At 38.5% G+C, this 16,516-nt stretch overlaps 1 protein-coding gene across 2 annotated transcripts; it reads left to right on the top strand.

The window, feature by feature from the left end:
- Positions 1-230: 230 nt before the first annotated feature.
- LOC103996742 (protein AIR1) lies at positions 231-6,604 on the top strand. Of its 2 annotated transcripts, none has more exons than XM_009417730.3 (8): positions 231-829; positions 924-1,031; positions 1,123-1,281; positions 3,566-3,727; positions 4,006-4,122; positions 4,224-4,331; positions 4,403-4,996; positions 6,355-6,604. In XM_009417730.3, exons 1-7 carry the CDS (start codon positions 446-448, stop codon positions 4,757-4,759), a joined length of 1,395 nt encoding a protein of 464 aa, XP_009416005.2. In that variant the 5' UTR covers positions 231-445; the 3' UTR covers positions 4,760-4,996; positions 6,355-6,604. The 2 variants fall into 2 exon arrangements, with proteins under 2 accessions (XP_009416005.2, XP_009416012.2); XM_009417737.3 differs by having other exon boundaries at positions 232-829; positions 930-1,031.
- The last annotated feature ends 9,912 nt before the right edge of the window (positions 6,605-16,516 follow it).

Genomic DNA, 16,516 nt, shown 5'->3' with positions numbered 1-16,516 from the left:
GACCGGAAGACTTTGGATGAAGTCTTTTATGCGAATCAATCAAAGGAGTAAAATACGAATTCTATTTGAGCTCAAATAAAAAAAGCTTATAATTGCGTTAACCTTACAGGTCCAATCAACACGGAAGCTTTCACGGGTGGCGTGGGATGTCATTGGTGCGAGTCACCCTTAAAAATTGAACGGCTGACTCGACTTCGGACGTATCTCGTCATTTGCGTCCCACGAGTCGGAGGTATACGGCAACCCCGAAAGCTTTGGCAGGTGATTCTGCTCAACCCCAAAGCGCCTCTTTATGCTGCTGCTACTTAGGGTTTCTGCCTGCTGCTGCTGCCGCCGCCGCTCTTCGCTGTTTGCGTCGCTCGTGCTCGTATTAGAAGGATTCGAACCTTTGACCAGGTTTAGGGTTTGGGTTTCCCGGACTTGAGAGGTTCCCTTCACCAATGATATGGGCCAGAGGTGGAGATCCAAGGGGAAGACGGCTCCTGCCGACGAGGACGAGGAGGCGCAGTCCGTGATTTCCCTTGGAAGCAGCGACGACGAGGAGGCGAACGAGGACCTCAGCCTCGCCATCGTCGAAAAGGCGCGGCAGCGCGAGGCGAAAAGGAAGAGGTCCGAAGACGCCCTTGGTCCCGTTCCCGCCGCCGAGACGCCGGCTCCTGCCGTAAGGCTTTCTTCTGTCTTCCCATCGTCTGGCGTTGCGGAGCTTGTCTCTGACCGGAACCCCGAATCTTCTGTCGGTGGTCTGACCTCCCTGACTCATGGGGAGAGGAAGAAGAAGCCGAAGAAGTCAAAGAAGAAGCAGCAGCACGAGGTTGAAGAGAAAAAAGTGGTGAGTTTTATGATTAGAGAGGCTTGCTTTAGGTTTACCGAGAGTAGAAAATTTTGGTTGAAAGAACGCTTTCAGATTAGGAACTCTTGGTCAGCTGCAGATTGGTGCTATAATCGATGAAGAGCAGCCACCAAGAAAGGGAGAGTCAGTGATCGCTGAGGCGAATGGAGTATCTGACAATCTGGTTTTTCGAAAGCTTCTTGTAAGTCCAAATAAGTTGCTTTTGTTTAACTTAGTTTCTGATGCAAAGGAGGACGGGGTTGACTTGATTTGTCTTTGGGTTTTCTGATAAGCGTGGGGTAAGGTACTTCGATCCTGGAGGGAATAATTGGGAGACTTGCTTCAATTGTGGTGAAGAGGGCCATATAGCTGCAAATTGCACAATGGAGAAGCGGCAGAAACCTTGTTTCTATTGTGGATTGTTTGGACATAATTCGAAGCAGTGTTTACAGGTGAGCTACCACACAGTTTTATATTCTTCTGAAGTAAATGTTAATTTGCATTGTCTTCTGCCCTTTTTTAGTTTGGATTGCCAAATAATCTCAGTGGAAATTGATTGACGGTGATGGTTACTGGTTACCTGCTCATTGATGGTCTATTATAATAACAGCAGGTAGAACTTTTGTGAGTAGTGACATGCTTGAGAAAGTTCCTTCAAGGAGTTAGTTTTTTTTTTTTTTTATAATTATGAGACAATAATTGGCAATCAAAGTCTTCACATGCATTCCTTTTTTGGTCTCAGCCTTATTAAATGTTTGAGTGATGGTAGATACGTTGTCAAGAAAAGTGTACTATTTTTGTAGTTCTTGCTAGTCATCCTTTTTATCCAAGTTGATCTTTTATTTTAAAGATTATAAGAAAATGAAATTAAGAGCTCTTTCACTTATGGTGGCATGAGCATTGTGCTACAGCATACTGTGTTATAAACGTGATATTGCCTTTTTAAGTTTTGAGGTTAAAAAGTTACTCATAGTTACATGCCCTGTTTGGTACAATGAGCTTGAATAATCCATTTGTATATGTGTGGAAGCCAAACTCTTTTTTCATTTTTTTTAGCTTAAGTTTTCTAAATTTATGAATGTACTTTGTAGTTTATTATGTGAAATTAAAACATTTCCTATGCATGTGTTGCATGATATGGATTAACAGATGGAACATATAATCATTGTTTTATTTTATATGCCATTTCAATGATCAATATCCTATGCGGTTCATGACATTTATATTATATGCATGCAAGTTTCAAATTACAGAAATTTTGGGAATACACAGTCCTTTGAATGCAGGGTGGTGGGACCTTATGTCTTGTTATTCTTGTAGTTCTATTGTTGTTCTATAGTCCTTTGGATGCAGCTTTTGAACTTTTTAAAAATTTCTGAATCTGTATGTGATCTATTTTTGAATCTTGCCAAAGTTGCAATTAGAGTTTCTGGAGAAGGAAGAACAATTAGGGGAAAGAGAAACCTTTAGCAGCTTTACTTTATATGCAAGAAAAGATGTCATATGGGATGTTCTAATGTCCTTAGGATCTTTCTGATCTATATATATTATTTCACGCAAGATCAAAGCAGCATTCTTGATCTTGGACTTCAAGACAACTGTTGGATTGTATGATTCATTTTGTAGAACATGTGATCATGTTAAGAGTATAATGTTTTGACCTAGAACACTATTTTCACAATGAGTTTGCTATTGAAAAATCTTATTCGTGTTTCCAATCAATTCTTTGAATTTTATAATGATTATTTTAACATGAGCTGACGATATAGCATCACCATTTTATTAAGATTTGATTTTGTTCCTTAAAGCAAAACTTCAGAAATAAGGGTACCTTTATTGAAATTTTTTTTCATTCATGTTCCTTTAGAACATCAACTTTGAAGTATGGTGTTTTTTGTGTTCATCATGTCTAGTTCTTGTGCAATGGCTTGTTTGCCTTATTGTTTCTCATGTTTCTTATTTATATCCAGTAGCCGTTTACTGTCCTACATCTGCAATATAATCCTTGATCTGATTCATTTCATCTGATCTAAGTTCCTTAAGTGTTAATCATAAAGTGTTGTACTCTGTTCATATTGATCTATACATTTGTCTCTACCTGGTAGATGAACTGGTATGGGGAAAATTTTTCCCCATCATGTGGGAGGCGCTGAATTCCACTCTGAAACTGCAAATTGCTGAGTTTCTGCCCTAGTGACTGTCCATGAGAAAATTTGCCTGCATTTGATGATGCAGATTTCCATCGACCTTTGTCTATGAATAAGATGCTATATCATTTTTTAGCCTGATTCACTTCCTGTTTTTTAGTCACTTGGTTGTCCAATTCTGGTCGTTTTTTTTTATTTTTGGGATCACCTCTGAGCTATATATTTCTTTTAACGTACCTATTTTTCTTGGAGGAAAGTCCTTTAGACTGCTTGATGAGTTGCATGTGTATAGTTTTTATGCCAGTTTGGATTAGGTATCATCTCTTACTGTTTTTGGTACTTCTGCTATTCCTATATGTTTCTTGCCTTGTATAGAATCTTTAAATAGTTTGTGCTATTATATGCTTTAGTTCTGCATCTTAAACCTATGTAATGTCTCTCAAGCTTTGCATTTGAAATTTAAGAGTCTTTTTTTGTTTAAGAGCCTTGTGACACCATTGACTCTTGAATTGAATTGAAAATGCAATGCCTCCCTCAAGGACCTTGTCCTTTGTTCTATGCCATTATGTTGATATTGACATATCTACAGGGACAAGATTGTTTTGTTTGCAAAAGAAAAGGCCATCTTGCAAAAGACTGCCCAGACAAAAATAAAAAGATCGTTCAGGAGTCTGAAATTTGCCTAAGATGTGGAGAGATGGGACATATTATGTCATCATGCCCAAATAATTATTCACCTGATGATTTGAAGGTTGGCAGTTCTTCAGTACCTCCTCCCTGTGTTGCTTTTTTAAAATTCCAGCTTTGGTCATCATAACATGCTAAACTTGGTTTGACCATTTTTTTTCATATAGCTTACCACTTATATATATTTCCTTTATGATTATGCTGTGTTTATTTTTTTGAGATTGCTAGATAGGACTGAGGTGATCATATAATGAAAATTATGTTTGATATTGTTCTCCATGTGCTATATTTGATATTGTTCTCCATGTGCTATATTTGATATTGTTCTCATTTCTTTGACAGGAAACACAATGTTATGTTTGCACTAAGTATGGTCATCTATGTTGTGTAGACTTCAAAGATTCCTGTCCAATAGAAATATTTTGTTACAATTGTGCCCAACCCGGACACACTGGCTTGGTAAGTTGGAAACATTGTAACTGTAATATAATGTTATTGGTATTTTATTTGTTGCAATGAACCAACCTGAGACAGCGCTGGCTATAACTCTATTCACTCAGGGGTGTGCAAAACCACGTGGCGAGAATATTTCTCTTGCATCACCAACTTTATGCTATATTTGTCATGAGGAAGGACATTTTGCACGGGGTTGTACAAAGAGGACTAAGGTCTATCAAATTTCTGCCCTATTTGATTTTTTTTAGACTTTTTTAGAATTCTAAATTTGTTTGTTCTGCAGTCTGCCAGAAAGATGGGCGAATCATCGACACCTCGAACTTTTGACAACAAGAATAGAAGTTCTAGGGGGACTAAATCTGTGCCTCGTGATTTTGGTAAAGGGCAAAGGAAAAAGAACTTGTTATATGAAGAAAGATGGAACATGACAACTGGTAAGTCAAAGATAAAAGGCGGTTGGATTGTTGATGATCCAGGTGATCTTCCTAGAAAGAAGTTTAGAGCGCATGATTATGCATCTCCCATGACATCAAGAAAAAAGAGTCATAGGAATTATTCAATAGGTTTTAGTGGGCATTCTTCAAATTCCAATACTCGTAAGAAATGGAAGTGTCACACGGGAACTTCTGGTTCTCAATGATCGGGCAAGAACCTACTACTGAGAATTTTCAGCATAAAGATCTGACAACTCACTATGATATCTTGGGAGAGCTGAACCTTGAAATCATGTCACCAGTTCTTCCATTTAGACACACCTGGAAAAGTGTTATACTTATTTTGCACCCAGCTACTCCTTGAAGAACTCTTCAATGCCTTTTCAAAGATCCTTGTCATTATGCTTTCAGCAGATCGAGAGTGCTTGAGAATCTCGATTACGGTAAGCATCAATTTTATGTGTGCATTTTTTTCCTTTGAAATTGAATTGGTATTTGAAGTCAAGTTATCAAAAATTTTGTTGTGATCAATACAAACTCATATTTGGTGCACAAAAAGCACATACATATCACATACAAATCGTACCTTCTACCTTGAGATTGTTCGTCTTACAGTTACCTGAATCTTTTGGTTTTGATGGCCATTATTCATTTGGAGGCAATATATATATATATATATATATATATATATATATATATATATATATATATATATATATATATATGGTTGCATGTAGAAGCAGGATTGGGCTACTGTTGTTTATACATAAACGAGCAAAATAGTTGAAGCCATGGTTGTGGAAGTGGTTTAAAATCTTGGGAACAGTCATTTGTTTCTAAAATATGTGTTGGCTCTGGTTGTTCAGTTTTCTAAATTTTTTCTTGTGAATTTGATTGCAGTTACCCTATGTTGTAGGATGCAGTGTTCTTAAAAAGTGTCAAACAATGCACTCAATCTTACAAAATATTATAGGATAAAAAATAATTAAAAATAAGAATTTCAATCAAAAGATAAATTTATATTATTATATCAAAATAAAAGCTTCTTTAGTTTTGTTTGATGTATTTCATTTTCAGTAGTTTTGTCGCCATTGGTGTGGCTTGTTAATTGTTCGTTTTGGGCGATGGATGTACTCACATGATTTTGTCCTTTAGAAATATATGAACTCCAAAAAGCATCTTTAAGGGTAAGGAAGATTTGACGGACTTATGAGTCATTGGTTCTCATACTCTTCAATCAATGTGGGACAAATGGCCTTATCACCTTTAAATAATTATATTTCTACAATCCCTCTTAGTGTTTTTTAATAATAACTTCTATCTACCTACAATTGTTACTGTATATGAAATGAAATTTAAATTGTTATTTCTTAAGTTACGGAGAGAGGAGAGAGAAGAATAGGAAGGGAAGAGGGAAGAGAGAGAGATGGAACAGCAGAGGGAGGAGGGAAGAAAAAGGACGGAAGAAGGGATGGGAGGTAAGCTGGAGGGAGGGAGGGGAGGACAGTAGTGATGATTGCTGTAAAGGATATAGGAAGAGAAGAATGGAGGTGATGGCGGACATCCATGGATACAGGGGAGGAAAAAAAAGAGAGAGGTGAGAAGATGAGAATGGGATGCCCAATGCTTCAGCTTGAGGTACCTCTTCATCTCACTCACCTGAGCGCATGAGCATCTCTTGACATCTTTTGTTTGCAACTTACAGTTATCTTTATTGGTCATTGCAACTTTAGTTGTGTTTCTTTTGTCTAACATATATATTACAGTTGAATTGTTCATCATATGCATATTATTTCTTCAGGATATGTCTGCACCGAACCTGGAGCAAGTGGGATATTGCATATAAAAACCCGTTGCTGCTTTTGCTTATATTAGGGATGTACATTGTTACATGTTATTCCTGCATGTAATCGCAGACTAAACAAAATCAAATCTCTGTTCAATTTATTTATTTCATCATCTTCTAAGACCGTCAGAATGTCAATGTAAAATGTTTCAGAGTGAGGATCATAAGATAAGTAATTCTAAAGAATATGGGTGATCGTTGTTGATGTTGAGGATGCTAATTTGCTTAGTTTTTTGCATCATATCTATCTCCAATATGCCCAGGTGTATTATCTTTTAATTTTCTCAGAAAACAAAGGTTTTTAGAAAGATCTTATGCACAAGTTAGGGTCTTTAAAGGTGCATGGAGAAGATTGTGTGTGTGTGTATTATCCAGTAATTTATTTAGTCAGTCCAACCGGAGCCGTAGCGGACTCTTATTTAGTGGGAACAATACTTCCTTTTTGTTTTCATATGCGAGCTTTATCTCATTCGAGGCTTGCCAATTCTTTTGCTTGCTGTATTCTCTTTGGGTTTTCAATCATGAGCAATGAAAATTATGATAAGTTGAATTGTAACGATAAAAAGTACATCTAAATGGTTGAATATAATGTTTTATTTATACATGAGAGAAGAGAGGATTTTTCTTAACTATCTAGCGAGATTTCCTTGTGTAGTTGAGGAATTTTTGTTATCATGTCCTCGTAAAATTGAGCTCATGTCAAGGATGCAAATCTTAGACCAATGTAATAAAAATAGTCTACGGGTGAGAGGTTAGTGAGTAAGTTTGTTAGTTGATCAATTGTATGTACGTGAGAAACACGTAGTTTATGTCTAATAATTTGATCTCGCGCGAAGTGGAAGTCGATAGTAATGTATTTTATGCATGAGTGAAACACTGGATTGACACATAGATAAGTAGCTCCAATATTATCATAATATTAGAAAGGTAGAGTTGACGTTGAGTTCTTTGAGTAGATTTGTGATCTAATTGAGTTCAACAGCAACAGTGGCGATGGCATGATATTCAGCTTCAGTCGTAGATCGTGCGATTATCTTTTACTTTCTAGAACTCCAACCGATTGGATTAGCTCCAAGAAAAATAATATACCTCGACGTGGATGTTCTATCATCAAAGTTCTCTATCCAATTAGTATCAACAAACACATAGAGATGAAGTAGGGCGTGTTTACAGAGAAAGAGGCATTGAGGGTCCCCTTAAGATACCATAAAATTTGTTTGACCATAGACCAATGTGTAGTAGATGACTAATGCATGAATTGTGATAATTTATTGACTGCAAATGAGATATTTGGATGGGTGAGAGTCAAGTGTTATAAGGAGCCAAATACTTATTGGTATTGAGTAGAGTTTGTAGCAGGATTTCTATCACATAATTTAAGTGATTCACTAGTAGAGAGGAGAGTTATAACCTCTTTTGTATCTTACATGTTTGTTTTTAATAATAAGTCTTGAATATATTTTCTCTGTGATAGGATGAGATCTGAAGATGTGAATATTGCTTCTACTCCTAGAAAGTAACTTAAAGTTCTTAGATTTTTGAAGGAGAGTCAATCGGTTAGTTGCTTTAGGAATGCCTAAATCTCCAAAGGATCATTGCCTATGACAATAATATCATCCACATACATTAGAAGATATATTGTATTTCCATTTTGTTATCATTAGGAATAATGAAGTATCAGACTTGGGAGTTGATAAAGCTCGTTGATGTCAAAAATGAGTCAAGTTCAGTATACTAAGTTCTTGGAGCTTGACGAAGTCCATAAATAGCTTTTTGTTATTTACAAACATGCCTCGGATACTAGGGATGAACGAAGCCAAGAGGTTACTGCATGCATACATCTTCAGTTAGAGTCTCATGTAAAAAGGCATTGTTAACATCCAGTTGTCGTAGGTGCCAACCTTTTGAGATGACCAAACTCGGATTGTTGTGGGTTTAACAATGAGACTAAATATCTTTGTGAAGTCAACACAAAGTCGTTGATGAAACACTAAACCATTTGACTACTAAACGTGCTTTATATCTAGTAATTGACCTATCTGGGTTCCGCTTAATTCGAAAGACCCATTTACAACCGATGATGATTTGTGTGTGATGAAAGGGTACTAAGGTCCATGTAAAGTTATGGAGGAGGGCATCATATTCTTCACACATGACTTTATGCTAGTGAGGAGATTTTTAAGCTGGAGTAATTATGGTGGGTTCACTAGTCTCAGGAGAAGAGTTCGTTATAACATGTAGGTCAAGGACTTGACGTGGTTTAGAAATATCACTTTTGGAGCGTGTTGTCATTAGATGTCTAGGGGTTATGAAAGTGGTAGGTTGTGTTGTTGGTATAGTCGGTGGTGAGTCACTAACACTGGCCAAGCCAGTTTACAGCACGTCAATATAACGATGTCTAAGGGAAGATGAAGCCAGAGGCGATATTGATAAGGGTATTACTTCATCAATATGGAAAACCTATGAAGTAGGGAGTGGAGGAATAATGGAGAGAGTGAGGAGTTGTTGAACTAGAAGAGTGTGTTGATCCTGAGGGTAAGGATTGGATGGTATTGTGGGAGATTTGTGGGATGAGATATGAGAGATACTCCATTGATGTATGTTTGTTGGAGTAGCTTGCATAATAGGATACTCATGATTTTAAAAAGGAAAAGAAACTCTATAAAAATAACATGACGTGGTATAAAGAATTTTTTAATTTGGGGTTCGTAGCATTGGAAAGCGTTATGTTCAAGAGAGTATCCTATAGAAATGCAAGGCTTAGATTGTGGTGTTAGCTTATGTGAGGCATAATGACGTAGCCATGGATAACATAGACAACCAAAGATTGAGTTTCTGGAGGTTTGGAAGCTTGTGGAATAGTTTTTCAAATGGTGATCGGTATTAGAGGACCGTAGTAAGCATACGATTAAAGAGATAGATTGCAATTTGAAAGACTACTGACCAAAAAGTTGATGACATAGATGTTTAATGTAGAAGTGTGAGACTAGTTTCTACTATATGTTGGTGCTTACATTCGACAGAACCAACTAATTGAGGAGTATGGGGGGGGTGGACTTGAGGTGTTATATACCATAAGTTGTGAGGTAGGATGTGAAGGTTTGATATTCTCCTTCGCCATCAAAGTAAACTATTATAATAGAAGAATGAAAAAATTCTCGACCAACTTTCTAAGGTTGGTAAAGATTGTTGAAACTTCATATTTATGGTGGAGTGGATATAACCATATGTACTTAGTGAAATAGTCTACAAAAATATATAAAATCTGAATTTGTCAAAAGAAGATATTGAGACAGGGCCCCAAACATCGATATAAATAATTTCAAATGGTTTAGAGTAAGATATGGAGGATGTTCCAAAAGATAGTATATGACTTTTATTGCTACGATAAGCATCACAATGTATTATAATGCTATTGGTATTAAAGGTAGGAATAGAATAATGAAAAAGTAATTTTTGTTGGATAAAGGATGAAGGGTAACTAAGACGTCAATGCCACAAATCAACTAGAGCTACAACTGAAGAGTGAACAGTGGGCTGGATTATTTACGAAGCTGACGATCACTCATAAATGTTCTCTTTGTTTTGGCCTTGGACTAAGGATGCCCCCGTGCTCAAATCCTTAACAAGAAAAGAGTCAGGAAAGAATTTAATCGATGAATTATTTTGTTTACAGAATTGAGAAACAAAAATGAGGTTTTGTTTAATGTGAGGGACACACAAAACATCGAGTGCAAAGGTTGTGGTGAGTGAATTAAGCATCGTGGAACCAGTATGAGTAATGAGAATTCCTTTACCATCACTGATGATGATATCTTCATTTCTGCCATAATTATTGTGCATAGACAAGTTTTGAAGATCGAAGGTGATGTGATGAGAGGTGCCAGAATCCACAATCCAATTTGGTTGGCTAGTAGTTGGAGTAGTCATAAGATTCGCCTAAGGTCATCGGGATGAAGTAGGAAGTCGGGGTTGAGACCGACAGACTTTCGCAGTGTCCAACTTTATCGCTTAGCTGGCAAACGACTCTTTGTTGGCTTGTGAGGTCAGGATGCCAGGTTTGATGAAAGTTGAAGTTGTCACCTTGATAGTTGAAATTTGCCAAGATGGTTTGCAACTTATATCAAGCTTCTGCAATAGTTATACGCGAAGATATCAGTGGGGCGATGAACCTGGCAACAGAGGCTTGAATAACTTGGAGGATGAGATGATCTTGGTGTAGCCATAGTTTGTGGGCTAGATTTGGTGTCTCCTGACTGGGGTCTCTTGAGATATTGATCATTGCTAATGGACAACTGAGAGAGTCATCGATGTAGCCTAGTAAATCATAGCCAAATAGGAGATTAGAAAATTATGCACGCCAATATGCATAGTTGTCGTCTTTGGATAATTTGAAGGGGATGAGTGCTGTAGCATTGATGGTGATAAGGCCTGTATGTTGATAAGTGTTGTGATTTCCTATGGGAATAATAATTAGAGTGTTAGAGGTAGACGATGAAGACATTTTGAGGATATATATCTACAGGAGCACGAGAGTCGTCAGCTGTAAAAAGAGAGTCGAAGATGGCTACGACGAGGTGCAGTGGACCGTGCTTATTCTTGGGCATGGTTGCTGTAGTGATCAGGGAGGAAGAAGGCGTCAACGCAAATCGTCACATGAGTTCGAAGTGGGTCTCTCCTGGAGCTGCAACACCTTGATGTGCTTTGGTGTGGGTGGTCACTGCGTGCGATGAGGTGGCTGCAGTAGGTGCCATCGCTGATGGACGAGGTATCATCGTCTTTGCCCCTTTATGAGGTCTCAGATCCTTAAAGCTGATATCTTTATCGAAAGAGCAAGTCTTGAAGGGGAGGTGTAGAGAAGTAGTCGCCGAGCATCGTTTGGATCTGATCAAAAGATCATTGCTAAGAGTGATTGTTGTTTGCCAAGTAGAAAAGACGATCTTCGTTTTCGGTGCAAACGCAAGCACAGGATCAGATCGAGAGCAAATCAGTTGTCAAAAGCGTCCACAGCAATGTGAGGAGGTGGTGATGTTGCTTCAGCGATGGTTGTTGCAAATCAACAAGGAAGTTGTATTGTCGTTGCTGCAGTAACAGTAATAGCAGTAGGTGAGATGAGGAAGTTGTGGGTCGTCGATCAGCTTAGCTCTCGAGTGTATGAGAGTTGTTGACGGGCATCTCGCTGACCAGTTTAGCACAGGTGACGAAGATAGAAGGTCGTAGAGCAGCGGCGGATGTGACCAGAGAGGTACAGGAGTAGCCCGACGAGATGTGGCTGAGGTAGTTCTGTTGAGGAAGAACAGAGAGCATGATGGAGATGTCACGTAGGTTCTTCCTCGGAAGGTGACAGAGCTCAGCAAGGAGCGATTGCTCTCGTCGACCAACGAGAATGGAGCTTGCTCGAGGAAAGAGATTTTGATATCATGATAAGTGAAATTGTAATGATAAAAAGTATATCTAAATGATTGAATACAATGTCTTATTTATACATGTGGGAAGAGAGGATTTTCCTCAACTATCCAATGAAATTTTCTCAGTGAAGGAAATCTTATTTGTTATTAAAATAATTATACGTGTATATGTTTAACGGTGCAATTGGAAATGCTCTCTCACCCGTCAATGAATTTTATTTCACAAAATTGTTTCCATATCGTTTTGTGTATCGATGATGTTGTTGTTGTAAGTGAAACATGACGTCCTTTGATTTGCATGGAAAATCTAGAAAAATCAATTGGCCTAACATTCTTCATCTCATACAGACGGTCATATATTAAACTTTGGTTGGACATAATACTTAAAAGCATTGCATAACTTGGTCTTTACTGATGAAAATAATAGAAGATAAGAACAATTATTTAAAAAGTTTTATTGAAAAAGTAAAGAAGCTTTATTGAAGAAATGAAAAATACTTTAATACATTAACATGTTCCCTCTCCTATTTATACAGATTAGGAGGAAGGATTTATTGAAAAAGTAAAAAACTTTATTGAAGAAATGAAAAATGCTTCAGTACATTAACATGTTCCCTCTCCTATTTATACAGATTAGGAGGAAGGATTTCCCTCAACAGAAGGAAGGATTTCCCTCTAGAGAAATTTCCTCATATAGTTAAGATTTCCTCATATAGTTAAGGAAATCTTATCTTCTATCATGCCCCACAAGATTGCTCTTGATAAGGATACCAATATTGGATCGATGCAAAGAATCGTTTACAAGCGAGAGACTTTATGAGCAGGGCAAGAGCATATCGTTGTTGGAGCCTATTAGGAAAGGTCGCTAGCCGAAGACAAGGGTGAAGTTTCACTTTTCTCAGCGACGTTGATCGATGGCCAAAGGCAAGAGCATATAGTTAAGATTTCCACATATAGTTAAGGAAATCTTATCTTCTATCATGCCCCCACAAGATTGCTCTTGATAAGGATACCAATATTGGATCGATGCAAAGAATAGTTTACAAGCGAGAGACTTTGTGAACAGGGCAAGAGCATATCGTTGTTGGAGCCTATTAGGAATGTGGCTGCAGCGGCGTTGGTCGCTAACCGAAGACAAGGGTGAAGTCTCACTTTTCTCAGCGACGTTGATCGATGGCCAAAGGCAAGAGCATATAGTTAAGATTTCCACATATAGTTAAGGAAATCTTATCTTCTATCATGCCCCCACAAGATTGCTCTTGATAAGGATACCAATATTGGATCGATGCAAAGAATAGTTTACAAGCGAGAGACTTTGTGAACAGGGCAAGAGCATATCGTTGTTGGAGCCTATTAGGAATGTGGCTGCAGCGGCGTTGATCGCTGGCCAAAGGCAAGAGGAATACATTAACATGTTCCCTCTCCTATTTATATAGATTAGGAGGAAGGATTTCCCTCAACAGAATAGAGTGATTTTCTCATATAGTTAAAAAAATCTTATCACACACATTTATGATGACAGAAGAGCTGGGAGAGATTGCATATACGAGGGATGATGCAAGACTTTCGTTGGGATAACGTTGCTTGAAGAAGTCCTTGGTGTAGCAAAGTATCAGTGGTGATGCCTGTTCCTTAGAAGGCCATGGAACCTTATGCACTGGTAGGTAGCATAGGGTTCCATCAACAACAAGCATTCCAAGGAACATGCAATCACCACTGGTACTCGGCCACAATAAGGACTTCTTCGTAGTGCTGAGCAGCGTTATCCAAGTCTTGCATCATCCCTCGTTCCTATAGTCCCTCCCAACTCTTCTTGTAGTTTCTGTATGCGTCACCTATTGTGATTCGATGAGCCATATTCATAGAAAACCCAATCCATGTCCTGGTCTTGTCGCGATGTGTGCTTTTGAATCCCCAAGTCATATCTTTAAGGTCTCGTCTTCCTGTGCCCAGCATGACTATTTGTAGATCCTGATCGACAAGTCATGGCTTGATCTCGTAGACTCTCGATAAAGACAATGATAGAAACATCACCCCGGACTATCTTCGTATCATAAGAGGAGAGGAATCAACATTTAGAAGAAGATTAAATATCTTCTAAAGAATTGTCTTCATATCATAAATGGAGATGAACCAATCTTTAGAAGGAGATTAAATATCCTCTTAAGAATTATTTTGATATCACAAGAGGAGATGAACCAACCTTTAGAAAGAGATTAAATATCCTCTTAAGATTATTTTCATATCACTTGAGGAGATGAACCAACCTTTAGAAGGAGACTAAATATCCTCTCAAAAAATGTTTTCATATTATATAAGGAGAGGAAACAATGTTTGGAATGATCACAGATCAAGGACCGAGAATACTAAAAGATCAAGGCCTTAACCATAAGTACTTTATTCTAGGAGTTCTTAAATTTTATTTTTTTAATTAAGCATGTAGATTTTATAATCTTTTTTATATCTTATTGATTTTATATCATATTATCTTATTTAAAGAATTACAAGGGAATTCTCTAAATCAATTATATTTTTGATGAAATATTTAGATATAATATATTCATGAAATCGATCACTATCGGAGATGACACCAGGACCTCATCTAGAACGCCACCAACCTCTTGTGCCACCGCTGGCCTGTCGCCCGCAATGCAACCAGAGGGGTGGAAAGCAACAAGAAGTTTCTATGAAAGCCTCCACTATACGAGTGAAAAGTTTATATGAAATTAATAATTTAAAATATAGTAAAATTATTTTTTTATCATTTTTCATTCGTGCCCTTTTTGCATATGATTTTTTCTGTTGACGAAGTTAATAACGCGAGAAGAATTGAGGTTAAATATTTTACTTTCATAAATATAAAAATTTTAATATTATTTTTAAAGTATAAATATCGGATATTAATCTTAGCTAACTACATATTATCCCGGTACCCGGTATTTGTGTGTGTGGAAGTGAGCTTACGATTCAGATACAATCCCACCCCCACTGAAACCACAGCAGCCACAGCCAAAGCTTGCAGTTCCTGGTGTCGCGCAGTTCACGTTCCAGTCTGCCCATCTCAAGCTTCATCTGCCTCAGCCTTAATCCAACACCACCCCGACCTGCTGCTTTCTTCTCGCCATCCCTTGGTTTATCCTCCTTGACCTGATCCTTTTCTTGTTTCCCAACCTTCTCCTTCTCCTCCTCTCTTCCTTGTTTCCTGATGCTGCCGTCGTCTTGCGGAGAAGGTTTGGTGATGGACTTGGGGAAGACAAGATGAAGAAGTCCGTTCTCGAACTTGGCACTGATCTTGTCGAGGACGCAGTTTTCCGGCACTCGGAATTCCTTGCGGAAGCGGCTTCACCGGCCGTCCATCGTCGGACGTTGTCCGCTGACAACTACTCTCCCGTCGCTGTCGAGTTGTACATTGAGTTCCTCCTTCACGAAGCCTATGCTTGAAAAATGGAAGCACATCAAACGTATCGGATGTATATGTAATAGAACGAAGAATTGTGTTACTTTGCATGATTTGGATCTCTACATACATTCCCCATGGAGTCATACCGTTGTTTTCGTTACCACTAATCAAATCTAAAGAATTGATCAAATTGAAACACAGAAAGCATGCCTTCGAGAGAAACGACGATCGTATCCGCCTCTTCCTCTTGAATCAACCTGTGGGGAGGCACGAAATCATGGTAAGCACGCTGCCCAACACTGGGTTGCCGCCTCGTTACAATGTGATGAGCACCAACGCATGAGCTTGACATAACATATAGACACTCGTGCGAGATGAAGATGAAGATGATGGTCCCTTGGGCATTCACTTGGGTCACCTCATAGCTTGGGAAAGGGAAGGGTTCCTCGTGTGTCCTCCACTCTTCTATTCCACTCTTGCTGAGGTTGGATAGATTGCGATGATTCTTGCATCATCGTAAGCTTACAAAATATGCCAATTGAAGGCTCTCAAGAAATGCAAGCTTCGCTGCGTTGGAGATTCATGCTATACCTTGCATGGATCAATGCAGAAAGAGTAGTTTTTTGTTAATCCAGAGGTCAGAATCTTATAAATGAAAAGCAACCACAATATCTTTTAGAAGGGAAAACAATTGATGGATATGGAAGAAGTTTACTCAGAAACTTACTGTCTAAAGACATCACAGCAGCAGGCTAGAGATAATTGAGCTCCAACATCTATTTCACACAGGAAACTGTAAAACCAATACATAACATATTTCACACAGTACAGATAAACTTGCGACTGAACGGTTGATCGGTTATGAACTCGTGCACCGAGAGATGACAAACTAGTGAGGTATGTAGAAGATTCACCAGAAAATCTTGTGCATTGCTTGGTAACATAGGGTTCCATCAACAACAGGCCTTTCAAGGAAGAGGGAATCACCATTGGTACTTGGCCGCAATAAGGACTTCTTCGTAGCGCTGAGCAGCATTATCCCAACTAAGGTCTTGCATCATCCCTCTTACCTGCAGTCTCTCCCAAATCTTCTGGTGGTTTCTGTATGTGTCTAAACAATGCTGCAGTGCGTGTCTCATCCTACTTGCCTCTGCCCTCTCAAAGGTCCAACCCAAGCCAATGTCATTGAGTGGATCAAACTGTTGCACAGTGTCTCTTAGACCACCGACAGAATGCACCACAGGAACAGTTCCGTACATCATGGCATAAAGTTGGTTCAGTCCACAAGGCTCGAATCTTGATGGCATCA

The sequence above is a fragment of the Musa acuminata genome, chromosome BXJ1-1, assembly GCF_036884655.1.
Source record: "Musa acuminata AAA Group cultivar baxijiao chromosome BXJ1-1, Cavendish_Baxijiao_AAA, whole genome shotgun sequence".
NCBI lineage: Eukaryota > Viridiplantae > Streptophyta > Magnoliopsida > Zingiberales > Musaceae > Musa > Musa acuminata.
The sequence above is the reverse complement of the archived record's forward strand: the minus strand, read 5'-3'. Positions and strand labels throughout refer to the sequence as shown.